The sequence below is a fragment of the Pinus tabuliformis genome, chromosome 4_2 (assembly GCF_031772625.1).
Source record: "Pinus tabuliformis cultivar Carrire ecotype Pingquan chromosome 4_2, CPIR1, whole genome shotgun sequence".
In the NCBI taxonomy this organism is placed as follows: domain Eukaryota; kingdom Viridiplantae; phylum Streptophyta; class Pinopsida; order Pinales; family Pinaceae; genus Pinus; species Pinus tabuliformis.
The window spans coordinates 595,611-608,937 of record NC_142304.1 but is presented as its reverse complement, the minus strand read 5'-3'; the positions used below and the strand labels follow the sequence as shown (position 1 = coordinate 608,937).

At 39.4% G+C, this 13,327-nt stretch overlaps 1 protein-coding gene across 1 annotated transcript in view; it reads right to left on the bottom strand.

The window, feature by feature from the left end:
* The window catches only part of LOC149168081 (uncharacterized), a 182,046-nt gene that overhangs the window by 147,841 nt on the left and 20,878 nt on the right, over nucleotides 1-13,327 (bottom strand). Inside the window, exon 2 of the mRNA XM_089428096.1 lies at nucleotides 2,746-2,812. Within this exon, the coding sequence (XP_089284222.1) occupies nucleotides 2,746-2,812 (67 nt within the window). The remainder of the gene's footprint in view (nucleotides 1-2,745; nucleotides 2,813-13,327) is intronic.

Below are 13,327 nucleotides of genomic sequence, written 5' to 3'. Positions count from 1 at the left end.
GATACAGGCCATTTTGGACAGGTACCAGTAGTGTTTAGAGACATACCGCCGGTCAACACACCTGACTAAGGGTTGAGCATACCATTGAGCTAGGTCGGGGGGTACAGGCCATGATTAATACCCCTTACCGACATCCCAAGGCATTACCGGGTTGAGATAGAGAGGGCTATTCATGAGTTGCTGGCACTTGCGCACATTTGGCCTAGCTCTAGCCCTTTTGCTTCATTAGTTGTTCTGGTGAAGAAGAAGGATGGATCCCTACGGATGTACATTGACTATAGGGCCCTTAACAAGAAAGATCATGAAGAACCACTACCCTATCGCACGCATAGATGAGCTGATGGACGAGCTGAGGGGGGCGAAATTCTTCACCAAGATTGATCTACGCTCAGGGTACCACCAGATCAGGATGAGGGACCAGGATGTCCCTAAGACCGCTTTCAGGTGCCACTATGGGCACTTCGAGTTCCTGGTTATGCCTTTTGGTCTAACCAACACACCAACCACTTTCCAGTCCTACACAAACACACGTGTTTCGTGGACAGCTGCAGAAGTTTGTGTTGGTGTTATTTGATGACATCTTGATCTACAACCGGACATGGGAGGAGCACTTGCAGCACTTAGAGACAGTGTTGCGCATTTTGGAGGAGCAGCAGTTCTATGCGAAACTATCTAAGTGCAAGTTTGGCTTGACAAAGATGCTCTACCTAGGGCACATCATTGGGGAGGACAGTGTGAGGGTCCATGAGGAGAAGATCAGGGCCATCCGGGATTGGCTAGAGCCCCAAAATGTGACAGAGTTGAGGGGATTTGTGGGCATCTGCACTTACTACAAGAAGTTCGTAAAGGGCTTCTCTCAGTTGGCAGCTCCCCTCACCGATCTGACGAAGAAGGGGGCCTTTGAGTGGACAGCTACAGCGCAAGAGGCTTTTGATCGCCTCAAACAGGTCATGAGCAGTTGTCCTATATTGGCACTTCCAGATTTCACCCAGCCCTTTGTGCTTGAGTGTGATGCATCCAAAGAGGGTATAGGCGCAGTTTTGATGCAGGGAGGGCACCCCATAGCCTTCGAGAGTCGGAAACTATTGCCCCACGAGAGGTTGTACTCTATCTATGACAAGGAGATGCTAGCCATCATGAATGCGCTAGCCAAGTTCAAACAATACTTCGTAGGGAACGGGTTCAGGGTCAATATATACCACAACAACCTCAAGTTTCTCTTGGAGTGGAAGCAGTTGCAGGAGAGGCAACAAAGGTGGGTGAGCAAGCTCCAAGTGTACGACTTTGACATTGAGTATATCAAAGGGAAGCACAACGTGGTGGCAAATGCCTTATCTAGGAGACCGGCTACCCTTTCACTGATGAGCATTGCCTCGGATTGGAGGGTGCAGTTACTAGTGGAGTACTCCAAGGACCGATTTGCATGTGAGGTCCTTGATGGGGCGGTGACAGATGACCGGTACAGAGTGATGAACGAGGTGATTTATTTCAGAGACCAGATTTATTTGGTGCCCAACTCCCAATTGAGGGAGAAGATTTTACAAGTTGCCCGTGACTCACCACTAGCTTATATAAAGGAGACCACCTCTCCTCATTTTACACATCGACTTCTCTCATCATGATCTCTGTTCCAGCACAGAAGGAAGGAAAAAGAGGACCAAAATCAGGAGTGTTTGGCACTTGATCTTGGTTATTGGTTTGGTTGTTCTCTTGATGTTGTTACTTCTAATGTATTGATGAACATTGAATTCTCTCTCTCGCATAAGGAAAGATTTCTGGGTTTTCCCTTGTGGGTTTTGCCCTGGCCTCAGGCCTAAATCTCTGTGTCTTTTGTCTCATTGTCTCATGGTTATTTTACTACTCTTTCATGTTTAAATGGTTGAAATTTTCTTCTGTATAACTGCTTAATGATATTGAATGAATGCTATGTGGAATTAATGCTAACTAATCATTGGAAGTAGTTATCTGTTGAAGAAAATTGGTTCTAGTTTGTTTGCCCTAGAAAGATCAACACAAGAGCGCACAAGAAGCAATATGTGTCTCTCAAGTATTTCAAGCTTGGCAAGGGGTATACAACACCCTTGTTTTTCCAACTAACCAAGACTTATTCACATAGTTATTAACAAGAAATCAAATGTTCGTATCCAATTTTGGAACGTACGGATAGCAATATTGAAATTCAAGCCTAGGTATCCATATGAATTAAGTGGGTTGTAAAAGGGTAAAAGACTGGATGGGAACCCTAATAGAATTTTTGATATAGGCTATAGATAATCTACTATCCTCGTAGCAATTGAATCATCACAATTTTCTATTAGTACAAGTTCTCCAGATCCTAAAATATCATGGTGTTGGAACTATTCAATAACTTTAAATTTTAGGATGACCTTGGTAGAAGAAAACCCTAATCTGATCTGAAGCAGATAAAAGCTTGTTTGCAAATTAAACCGAATGTAATCTCTTTGTTTCTAGCTGATAGTAATCTTGTATCTGCAATTTTCAGTCCTATATGCATCCTTGGCATCGTGGATGTTAATTAAAGCATTTCACTTTAATTTCAATCTACTAAAAACAAAATATTCAAAAATATATTTTAACTGATATTTGTTTAAAATTTAAATAGAAATTTCAAAGGTTTCATTCTTTCATTTTGTGCTTTAACTTTTTTTCCATAAATAAAAATCTCTTCATGAATAGAATCGACATAATACCCAAGAAAATTACTTATGAAAATAAAAGTAGTACCGACCTGTGGATCAGTGATCACTGCAACCTTGATCCCTTTTTCCAAATGAGGCACACCTGTCAAATTCTAGTCACAATATCAATGGAACCAGCAAATGTCAAACTAGTGCGGAAGTAAAGAGGTTGGTTTCCAGCAAATATAAGTAAATTCAATTTTTACAGACTTCTCAATGCTTGTCAAAACTGTGTGTGTGATATAGATATCAAAAGCAAAAAATGAAATTCATGCCAATTTTCCATATTGACTGGCAACATTGATAGATATAGTGCCAAGACATACATAGTCTTACTATGAGAGCAATTGCAAAGAGCAAGGCTTTTAGGTTAACTGTTAAAAATGATTGTCGGATGGCCCTCCTGTGTATTGGGCACCAATTGCCAAGTATGACATCACATGACCATTTGTTAGTATCAAACTACTGGCATTATTCATCCCTATACCTCTAGTACGTTTTCCAATCAAAGAAGTTCATGACATCCCCTTGGTTTTCACTTGATTCTATTGCAGATAAAATTGAATTGTTAAACACCCTGGCCTGCTTAGAATTGCCAACTGATACTCTGTGTGACCCATTCCTTCCACAAATTTTCAGTTTTGTTTAATACAAGTAGCATTGAACATACTTCCAAAGCTAACACTTTTTATGGCATGTTGAATGATTCACCCAACGTTGCCAGTTCAGAGTGATGACAATGCAACATAGTAAAGAGGAACTATCTGTGTGCACATGGTTTAAATTCTAAATAAACAGGAGAGAAGAAACAACAAATTTTATGAGAACACGAGAATGGTTTTATGTTCTTCTTCACTAACAGCCTATTTATATATGTGCGCATGATTAGCAAAGATGAAGGGATCAAGGACACTGCAAAATGATATCACTTCCTCTTGTCATGTTAATTCGATTAAAAAATCAGGGGCCTCTTGAGCCTTATACATATTGAAGTCCTATGTACACAACAGCTGGAGAAGCAACAATTCACAGAACTAATGAAGACTTCCTAATGATGACCTAGCAAGTCACAACTTAACGCATGACCCATAAAGTAAGTACATCTTCAAAACATGATAATTCCACAGGTCATATCAAGTGAGTCAAATCTCAAAGCATAGTGACAAAGATATAGTTGTCTGTCCCCTCCTCTCTTCCTGAATGTCCTGCGCTAGTAGTAGATAGGCTAACCAATCTCTATGGCATTGAATTTGCCAACGTCATTAATGATGAAGATGGTACTTCTTAAACCATCTTCTATCTTTGCTTTAGCTTCCTCTACAGACTTGCATACTCTTCAAACTTCCAACTACCTTTAGTTTCTCAATTATTTTCTTCACATCTCCTTGACCTTTCTAATGTCTTCTTTTTCCATCTATAGTGTTGGGTATGTGTTATATTCTTTGCATGACTATCCCCACACACGATTTGTTATGATGGGCATGGCAGGGGGGTCGCAAGTGGGTGGAAGCCACCCTTCACACGTGTTCAAGGGCAGTGCCCTAAAAAAGGGGCAGTTTTTTGCATCCGTTTTTGTGGTTTTCAACACACAGTTTTCACTTTTAGTGTTTTTGTGACACATGGTGATTTATCCCATGGTTTTGTAATTCTGGTTAAGGAACTACGATTGTACTCTAGTCTGTGGTTAACGGATTGGGGGTTTATGGATACTGCAAGGTATACATATTGTATTGTAACATTGTAGAGATATAATATACTGCAAAAATCTCTATGGTTTTCCTGGTTTTGGGATTTCGAGCTAAACTCCATGTTAATTAATGTGTGTGTGTGTGCACGCCAATGGATCTTTTTTATTTTTATTAGGAATTTGTTTGCAGCAAATAACTATACAGGGTTGAAACGTAAAACCAACATTTGTTATCCAAGTATTTTGGCGTCAAAGGGATGCCTTTGTGGCTAAGGGGTTTGGCTCTAGCCTATGGAAAACCTTATTACAATGGGAGATCTACGGCAGCAATTCTTGTGGTGAAAGGAAATGGCCAACAATTCAAAGATATAGATCGAGAAATTCAATGGGCAAAGTTTTGAGCTAAAATGAAAAATATTTTGCTGGAAAAAGATCAGTGGATCGTTGTGGATCCAGATACTTCACCGACAAGGATGTCAATAAAAGACTGGACAAAGCTGAATTGGAAGGCAAAGAGCACAATACAATTGTGTCTCTCAAATTCAGTGTTATTGAATGTTTCAAGAGAAGCTACGGCAAAGGCATTATGGAACAAGTTAGGGTCTTTGTATTAGACCAAGTCCCTAGTGAACAAATTGTTTTTGTGTAAGAAGTTGTATAACCTAAGGATCAAGGATGAAGACTCAGCGATAAAGCGTTTGAATGCCTTCAACACTGTGGTCAGTCAATTATTATCTGTTGACATAAGATTTCAAATGAATATAACTGTATTAGTTTGTTGTGTTCTATACTAGACTCGTGGGATAAGTCTGGTTGTTTTCATAGGTAGTAATGCAACTACTTTAAATTTCGATGAAACAGTCTCATCCTTATTCTGTGAGGAGATGAGATGGAAAAACATGGAATTCAAAACACAAATGCTTTATTTGTAAGAAAATGCTCCCAGAATAGAAATAAAAATAAGTCCTCAAGTGGGAGATCTAAATCTCTAAGAAAATTCGTAAAGGTTGATTGGAGATGTGGAGAAGAAGGGCATTACAAAAAAAAATTGCAGATCTAAAAGTGTCAAAAAAAGGAAAGGGATTTGCGGATGTTACTTCTACAGAAGTAAAAACCTCCTTAGACAGAGGAGGGGATGTGTACATGGCCTCTTCAAGCACACATGTAGATCATGAGGCATGGCTAGTTGACTCAAGTGCATCTTTTCATATAACTCCTCATATGGAGTGGTTTCGCAAGTATGGAAGGTACATAGCTGTGATGTTTTCCTAGGAGATGACTGGTCAACCAGAATCATAAGATGAGGAAAGTTCAGTTGAAGAGCACGGATGGAAGGATTAGAACACTCCTTGGTGTTCTGCACATCCCAAGACTGGCTAGAAATTTGATTTTTGTAAGCAAGATGAGAGATGCAAGTGTAAAAACAGTTATTGAAAAGAAAATTTGCAAGATGGTTCGAGAAGAAATGGAATTGTTGAGGGGAGTTTGGATTGGAACTCTATATAAGCTATTGGGAAGCAATATTAGTGATGGGGTCCAATAGTTCCATTACTCCTGAGAGTGGAGCTAAAGAAGGAAAAACTCCTACAGTCTTTGAAGAAAAGACTATGTTGTGGCATCAAACACTGGGACATATCAAAGAAAAGGACCTTCAAGTACTACATGGTAAAGGTATGGTAGAAAGTATGTCTAATTGCCCTTTGGATTTTGATTTATGTGAACATTGTTTATATGGAAAGTAGAATCGAGTAAGGTTCTCCTCTGATGCTACGAGAGCAAAGACAATATTACAGTTGGTGTCAATGATGTGCTTGGACCTATGTTGGTTCCATCACTGGGTAAATTTGTGTACTATGTCTCATTTATAGATGACTTCTTAAGGAATACATGGATTTATTTCCATGTGAAGAAATCTAAATTTTTTGACAAATTTATAGATATTAAGGCTCTTGTGGCCAATCAGATAGAAGAAAATTAAGGTGCTAAGGATGGACAATGCTACAGAACTATGCAAGAATGAATTCGAAGAATTTTGTAAGAAGTGTGATATAGCAAGGTAGAAGACTACTCCATACACACCTTAGTAGAATGGAATTGCAAAAAGGATGAACATGACATTGATTGGAAAAGCAAGGAGCATGCTCAGTGATGGCGGATTAGGATAAGAATTCTGGGAGGCAGTGGATACTATGTTTTACTCGGTAAATACTAAATAGAGTAACCCATTAGAGTTGGATGACAAGACTCCACTTCAGGTATGGATTGGAAAAAACATGTCTTAAACATCTCAAGGTATTTAGTTGTAATGCTTATGTACATGTTCCAAAGGAAAATAGGAGTCAATTGGATAATAAAGCTGAGAACTGTATCTTTATTGGCTATAAATATGGTGTGAAAGATTATAAGCTTTAGAACCTAAAAAATAAGCAAATTGAGTATACTCAAGATGTGGTATTTAGAGAAATCATAGATGTTTTCCAACAAGAAGTCCTACCAAGGAAGAAAGAACCAGAGAAAATAAAGTTTGAATTAAAGGATGATGAATCACTCTATAAAAGCATAGGAATCAGAAAAAAAAAACCACTTACTCCAATATTGAGGAGAATAATTAGGGCAAAAGGTAGCCAAAAAGGTATACTCCACCTGATTTTTTGTTCAAACTTTTCATTGTTTACTATTGATGATGATCCAAGAACTATTAGGGAGGCAATGAATTCAAAGAATGGAAAACTCTAGAAAAGGCCATGGTTGAAGACATGGCAGCCTTGGACAAGAATGAGGTTTGGGATCTAGTGGAGTTGTTGGGTAAAAGAAAGCCCATTGGCAACAAATGGGTGTTTAAGAAGAAAATGAATGCAGAAGGCAAAGTGGAGAAATACAAAGCTCAATTAGTAGTAAGTACCAAAAGGTTATTCCCGGGTAGAGCGAATTGACCTCAGTGAGATGTTTTCTCCTATTGCCAACTTAACTTCCATTATATTTCTTTTATCTGTTGTTGCCGCTTTTGATTTTGAAGTAGAGCAGATGGATGTGAAGACGACATTCCTACATAGTGATCTAGAAGAAGAAATCTACATGAAGAAGTAGGAAGGATTTGTAGTGAAGGGAAAGAAAGAGTTGGTATGCAGGTTGAAAAAGCCTTTGTATGGGATAAAGAATGTGGTATCAAAATTTTGATACTTCTATATTAGGACTTGGCTTCACAAGCAGATCACTGTGTGTATTTCAAGTTAGTTGGTGATCATCTTATTTATTTGGTCTTATATGTGGATGATATGTTGCTTATTGGAAACAACAAGGAAATTGAAAACTCAGTTGTCCTCTAAATTTGACATGAGGGATCTTGGTGTTGCAAGTTTCATTTTGGCCCTGCAAATTAAAAGAGATGGAGCAAAAACACAAACTCTAGTTAAATTAGAGTTAGTATGTCGGGACAATATTGCAAAGGCCTAATATGCAGGAATGTAAACAAGTAAAGGACCATATTTCTATAGGTGTAAATTTATCTGCAGATCAGTGTCCCAAGACACACGAAGAGAAAGAGGACGTGTCCCATGTTGCATATGCTAGTGCAATTTGCAGTTTGATGTATGCACTGGTTTGTACTCGACTAGACATTACACATGTAGTGGAAGTATTGAACGCGGATATATGTCGAAACCAGGCAAGGAGCATTGGGAAGCAGTAAAGAGGGTTTTCAAGTATTTGTGTGACATTACTAGCTATGGATTGTGCTATAAAGGAAGACTAGGATTACATATAGTGTTGGACATACATGGCTTTGTTGATGCAAACTAGGATGAAGATCTAGATCGTAGAAGATTTACAAGTGGGTATGTATTTAACCTATTTGGAGGAGCAATAAGTTGGATGAGCAAGAGAGAATATATAGTGACATTTTCAACTACGAATGTTAAAGACATGTCAGCCACTCATGCAAGCAAGGAACTAGTATGGTTACAAAGACTGTGTTTGGGTATTGGGTTGGTATAAAAATATGTAAGGATAGATTTTGACAGTTAGAGTGCAATCTTCCTCGCAAAGAATCTAGCTTATCAATCTAAGACAAAGCATATTGATGTTCAATATCACGTTGTGAGAGATATGATTGAAAACAAGAAGGTGTTACCAGTAAAGGTGGACACTTTGAAGAATGTTGCAAATTCATTGACAAAATTTGTGAGCATTGAGAAGTATTCTCGGTGTAGAGAAGCAGAGAGTAGTGTTGCCCTCCATTGTTCATCATATACGCCTGCAACACCCTATATACAAAGAAAACAAGTGGGAGAATGTTGGGTATGTGTTATATTCCTTGCACAACTATCTACATGTACAATTCATTGCATTGGGTGTAGCGGGGTATCACAGGGGGGGTAGCGGCCCCACCTATTTGAGGGAGTTGTGAGGGTCAGGGGGGGTGGATAGTAGAAGCCCCCTTTGCCCAGGTGATCGAAGGGGAATGGGAGCCCCAAAAAAGAATTTTCGGCAATTTTTTGCATCCATTTTTTGTGGTTTTCAGCACGGTTTTCACTTAATGATTTCTTGGCACATGGTGGTTTAGTTGTTATTTTGTAATTCTAGTTAAGGAACTATGGGTGTATTCTAATCCAAGGATAATGGAATGGGGGTTTATGGATGCCACAAGGTATACATATGGCATGTAACATTCTAAAGATATAATGTACTGAACAACAAATTAAATTACAAAATAAATAAATTCTGACATTCCCAATTTTGGGTTTCCAAGGTAAAATCTGTGTGTTAAAGTGTGCGTGCACACCACTGCATATTTTTTGTTTATTAAGAATCTGTTTGCAGCAATTAACTGTACAGAAATAAAACCAGCATGCAGTTAATTTTTCCAATTCTTCCTCAATGCTCTTGACATTATCTTGCAACTCGGGATCTCATTTTGCAACTCTTCTATCCACTACATTCTCCATACAAATTCTTCAAACTCTCCATCCACTTCCCTACATCCAATATCCATATTCCTTTGCAACTATAGTTATCTTGTAAAAGAAAATGTTCACATGCAATCTTCGTTGAACTGTGTGGATGGTGTGAGCATAGGAACTAAATCATGAACAAATTAAACGGCAGAGGATGGAATGCATCTCAAGTGATTACTGAAATATCTTCCCAAGCTATCACCATAATATCCTCCATAATTGATCCGAATTGGATCCTAAAACTCTCTAAGTTTTCATGACTGTTTCAAATTATGCTAAAAGATTCAAGTCCTAGAAAAGATCGAAGCTATCAGAAGGAATCCTCATAACAATTACAGTTGTGGCCAGAGCAGAGCAACGAGGACCCTCAGTCGAGCGCGCAGACCATTGGCCCATGGTAAAGCACAATGGCACAAAACTAGCAAAACCGGAGGCTAATTCGGAAAATAAAGGTGGATTCTGATACGTGATTAGCGATAATCATGTATCACAGGGCGTCCCCCTCAGTGAAGGAAAGCCCCGAAGCACCGGGACCCGAAAACACTATAAAAATTCGGAAAAGTAACTGTTTCGGTTCCGTAGCGCGGGATTCCCCAAAACCGGCAGGATATCGGAAGGCTTCGAGGCAGTAAGAAGTTTTGACTGAGTCCTGCCCGATGCCACACATCGAGCGACACGCGTCCGGCGGAAGAGAGAGAAAACCGCCTGCATCGGACGAGTAAACGTCGTGCAACTTGTCTGCCCGATATGAAGGACGACCGTAGTATCTGGGGGGTCCAAATGAACGACGGAGATGTGTCCCGATGACTGACCGGATTTGACAGGTCAAAAAGCAAGATGACAGGGGATTTGAAGTCCAACGTGGATGATGAGTTGGCAAATGATTCATGTTCGCAGGCGATCTTGAAGCAAACAGATTTAACGGCCATTCGAGTATGATTCAGGGAATCTGACACCCAGTTCATTAGCAAATAGGTGGCCACCTCCCTGCGAGGCATTACCCAGTGATGATGACGTAGAGCAAAGGAATTTGAACAAACAGAGGAAAGGAAACCAGAAGGTCGGGAAGCGGAAACAAGCAGTCAGAGGAACAGGCCGGCTTAAAAGCCATGAACTAACAGAAGCAGAGGGGGGCAACACATAGAGACGCAGAAACCTAATAGCAAAGAACAGAGAGTAGAAGCCGAGCTAACCTGAAGGCGGCATTGAGCCAAACAGAGCCAGAGAGAGTCAGAGAGTCTGTGTACTCCATTGAAAGCTTGAGAGGTTCAAGCAAACTCCTCAGCGTAGGCCTGTCATACTACTGTGACCCTCAGAGGTCGAGTTTCAGTAAGGAGAGTCTGTGCACTCCATTCCTACTGACTTCATTCTGTTAGTGAGACTCGAATCGAGCTCACTATTGTAAAAACTCTGCTTGAAAACATAATAGAGAGGCCACCACTGAAAGGCTGGACCAGGAGACGTAGCCCAGGAGCATTGGGTGAACTCCTTATTAAACTTGTTTTGTTTACATGTTTGACTGTTATGTTTTCTCTGAATTGCCTCAGTGTCTATGTATTCTAGCAATCTTATCGATCTGTTGCATAAGTAACATAGGCACATCCATGCACATGAGTCTGTAATACCTTTCATTCTTTATCTTGGATAAATTCCAGATCAAGTGGTATTAGAGCATAAGGTTACTAAGGTTAGACAAGCTTGTGCTGGATTTTGTTGTTGAATGCTAACTAGATCAAAGCTTAAATTAGGAGAAGGAGAATTGGCTGAAACTAACCCGGAAATTGGAAGAGTCTATTCTAAGAGGAAAATGTCAGAAGAAAATCCCTTGGAATCAGACCCCCAGTTCATGGATAGTTTTATGACCTTGAAATCCATGGTGGAGGAAATGTATAGGGACTTTAAGAAACATAGAGATGAGGATTCATCAAGCTCCAAACAAGACAAAGGAGTAGAAGAATCTCTCCTCCATGACCACTCTAAAGGCAAAGGGAAAGAAGAAAAATTTCTCACGCCTCCTAATAGCCCTGAAAATAAAAAGAAGACATCTTTGATTAAATTAGATGTTAAATTTGATTTACCAATATATGATGGAGAGTTGAATGCAGAGAAGCTGGATAATTGGATCAGACAGATTGATGTTTATTGCAGAGTGCAGAGCATTGACTTAGACAAGAGTAAGATTCAGCTGGCCAGCCTACGCCTCGGAGGCACTGCCTTGGTATGGTGGGAAGGCAGAACACAAGCTGACATGAAGAAACACAGTAAGATTCTTTTCGTCTGGAATGAATTTGTTTCTGCAATTAAAAATCAATTCTATCCACTAGCCTACATGCAGCAAGCCATGATGAGCTGGCAAACTCTTCGACAACTAAAAGGGCAAAGTGTACAAGGTTACACTCAAGAATTTAGGAAAAGAGCTTTGATTCTAGGAATTTCTTTAGACTCACTTGAGACTCTGTTGAAGTATATAGGTGGTCTACACAGCTACATGAGGCACACTATCCTCATGTTTAATCCCACTAGTATAGATGAGGTATCCGTTCAGGCTACGCATCTAGAAGCTAGAGGTAAGAATGGGAACCCAGAAGTTGGGGGATCATCCCAACCCACTGCAAGCAAAAATAAGGAGAAAAGAAAACAGAAATGGAAAGAGAGGAAGACAAACACTGTACAAAAGAGCAAGTCCTCATGCACTCACTGTAAGAAGGATGGGCATGATGATGAGCACTGTTGGATTCTGCATCCGGAGCTGAAACCTAAGAAGTTCGAGGGCAAGAAGAAGAAGACTGTTGCAGCTATTCAAAAAGATTTGGGGTCAGACTCAAGAGATGAAGCAACAATCGCAGCCACAGGTATAAAAGGTAAAAATTCTGAAGCATCTACTAGTAATTTTGCACAATCTACTGATAATGAAGAAAACAAGAGAAAAAGACGTGAGCTTTTTCATATTTGAGTTATTTCCAATCATCAAAAGATTGATACTTTGTTTGATAGTGGCTCACAAGTAGATTTAATTTCTGAAACAATTGTAAAAAAATTGGGATTACTAACCACACCTCATAGGAAACCATATTCATTAGGTTGGCTATGTGATAAAGCAAAGCTACAAGTGACTAGACAACATAAACTTAAGTTTTCTTTTGGGTCAGCATTTGTAGATGAGGTTGAGTTAGATATAGTTCCTTTGGATATATGTGGAATTGTTTTAGGAAGTCCTTACTTGTATGATAGAAAAGCTATTTTCTATAGAGTTGAGAACAAGTATCTACTCGTTAAAGATGGAATCGAATATATTGTAAGAGCTCATAAGCTCAAGAATAATTATACTTTCATAAACTCAGGGGAGATGAAACGAATTGTAAATTCATGCAAACAATTTTTACTGATGGTTGTAAAGGAAAAGAAACCTGATAAAACCAATGTATTTGAGGGCTGTGAAGCTAAACAGCGAGCTGATTTAGAAAAAGTTGTTTCAGAATATGATGTATTGTTTCAAGAACCTAAAGGTCTGCCACCCAAAAAGGAAATAGTGCATGATATTAATTTGCAGCAAGATGCTCCATTGCCTAACATCGGAATGTACAAGTTGTCCGCTTTAGAGAATGCAGAAATCAAGAAGCAGGTACAGGCACTGCTCGAGAAGGGATTCATTAGACCTCGCACATCACCATGTGGGTCTCCAATTGTTTTGGTGAAAAAGAAAGATGGCTCGTGGAGAATGTGCATTGATTACCAAGCACTGAATAAGATAATGATCAAAAATTGTTATCCCCTTCCTCGCATAGATGATCTATTAGATCAGTTAAAAGAAGCTATTTATTTTTCCAAGTTAGACTTGCATAGTGGCTATCATCAAGTCAGAGTTGCAAAGCAAGATGCATGGAAGACTGCTTTCAAAACAAAGTAGGGATTGTATGAGTGGCTGGTTATGCCTTTTGGCTTAACTAATGCTCCTGCTACTTTCATGAGAGTAATGAATGATGTACTCA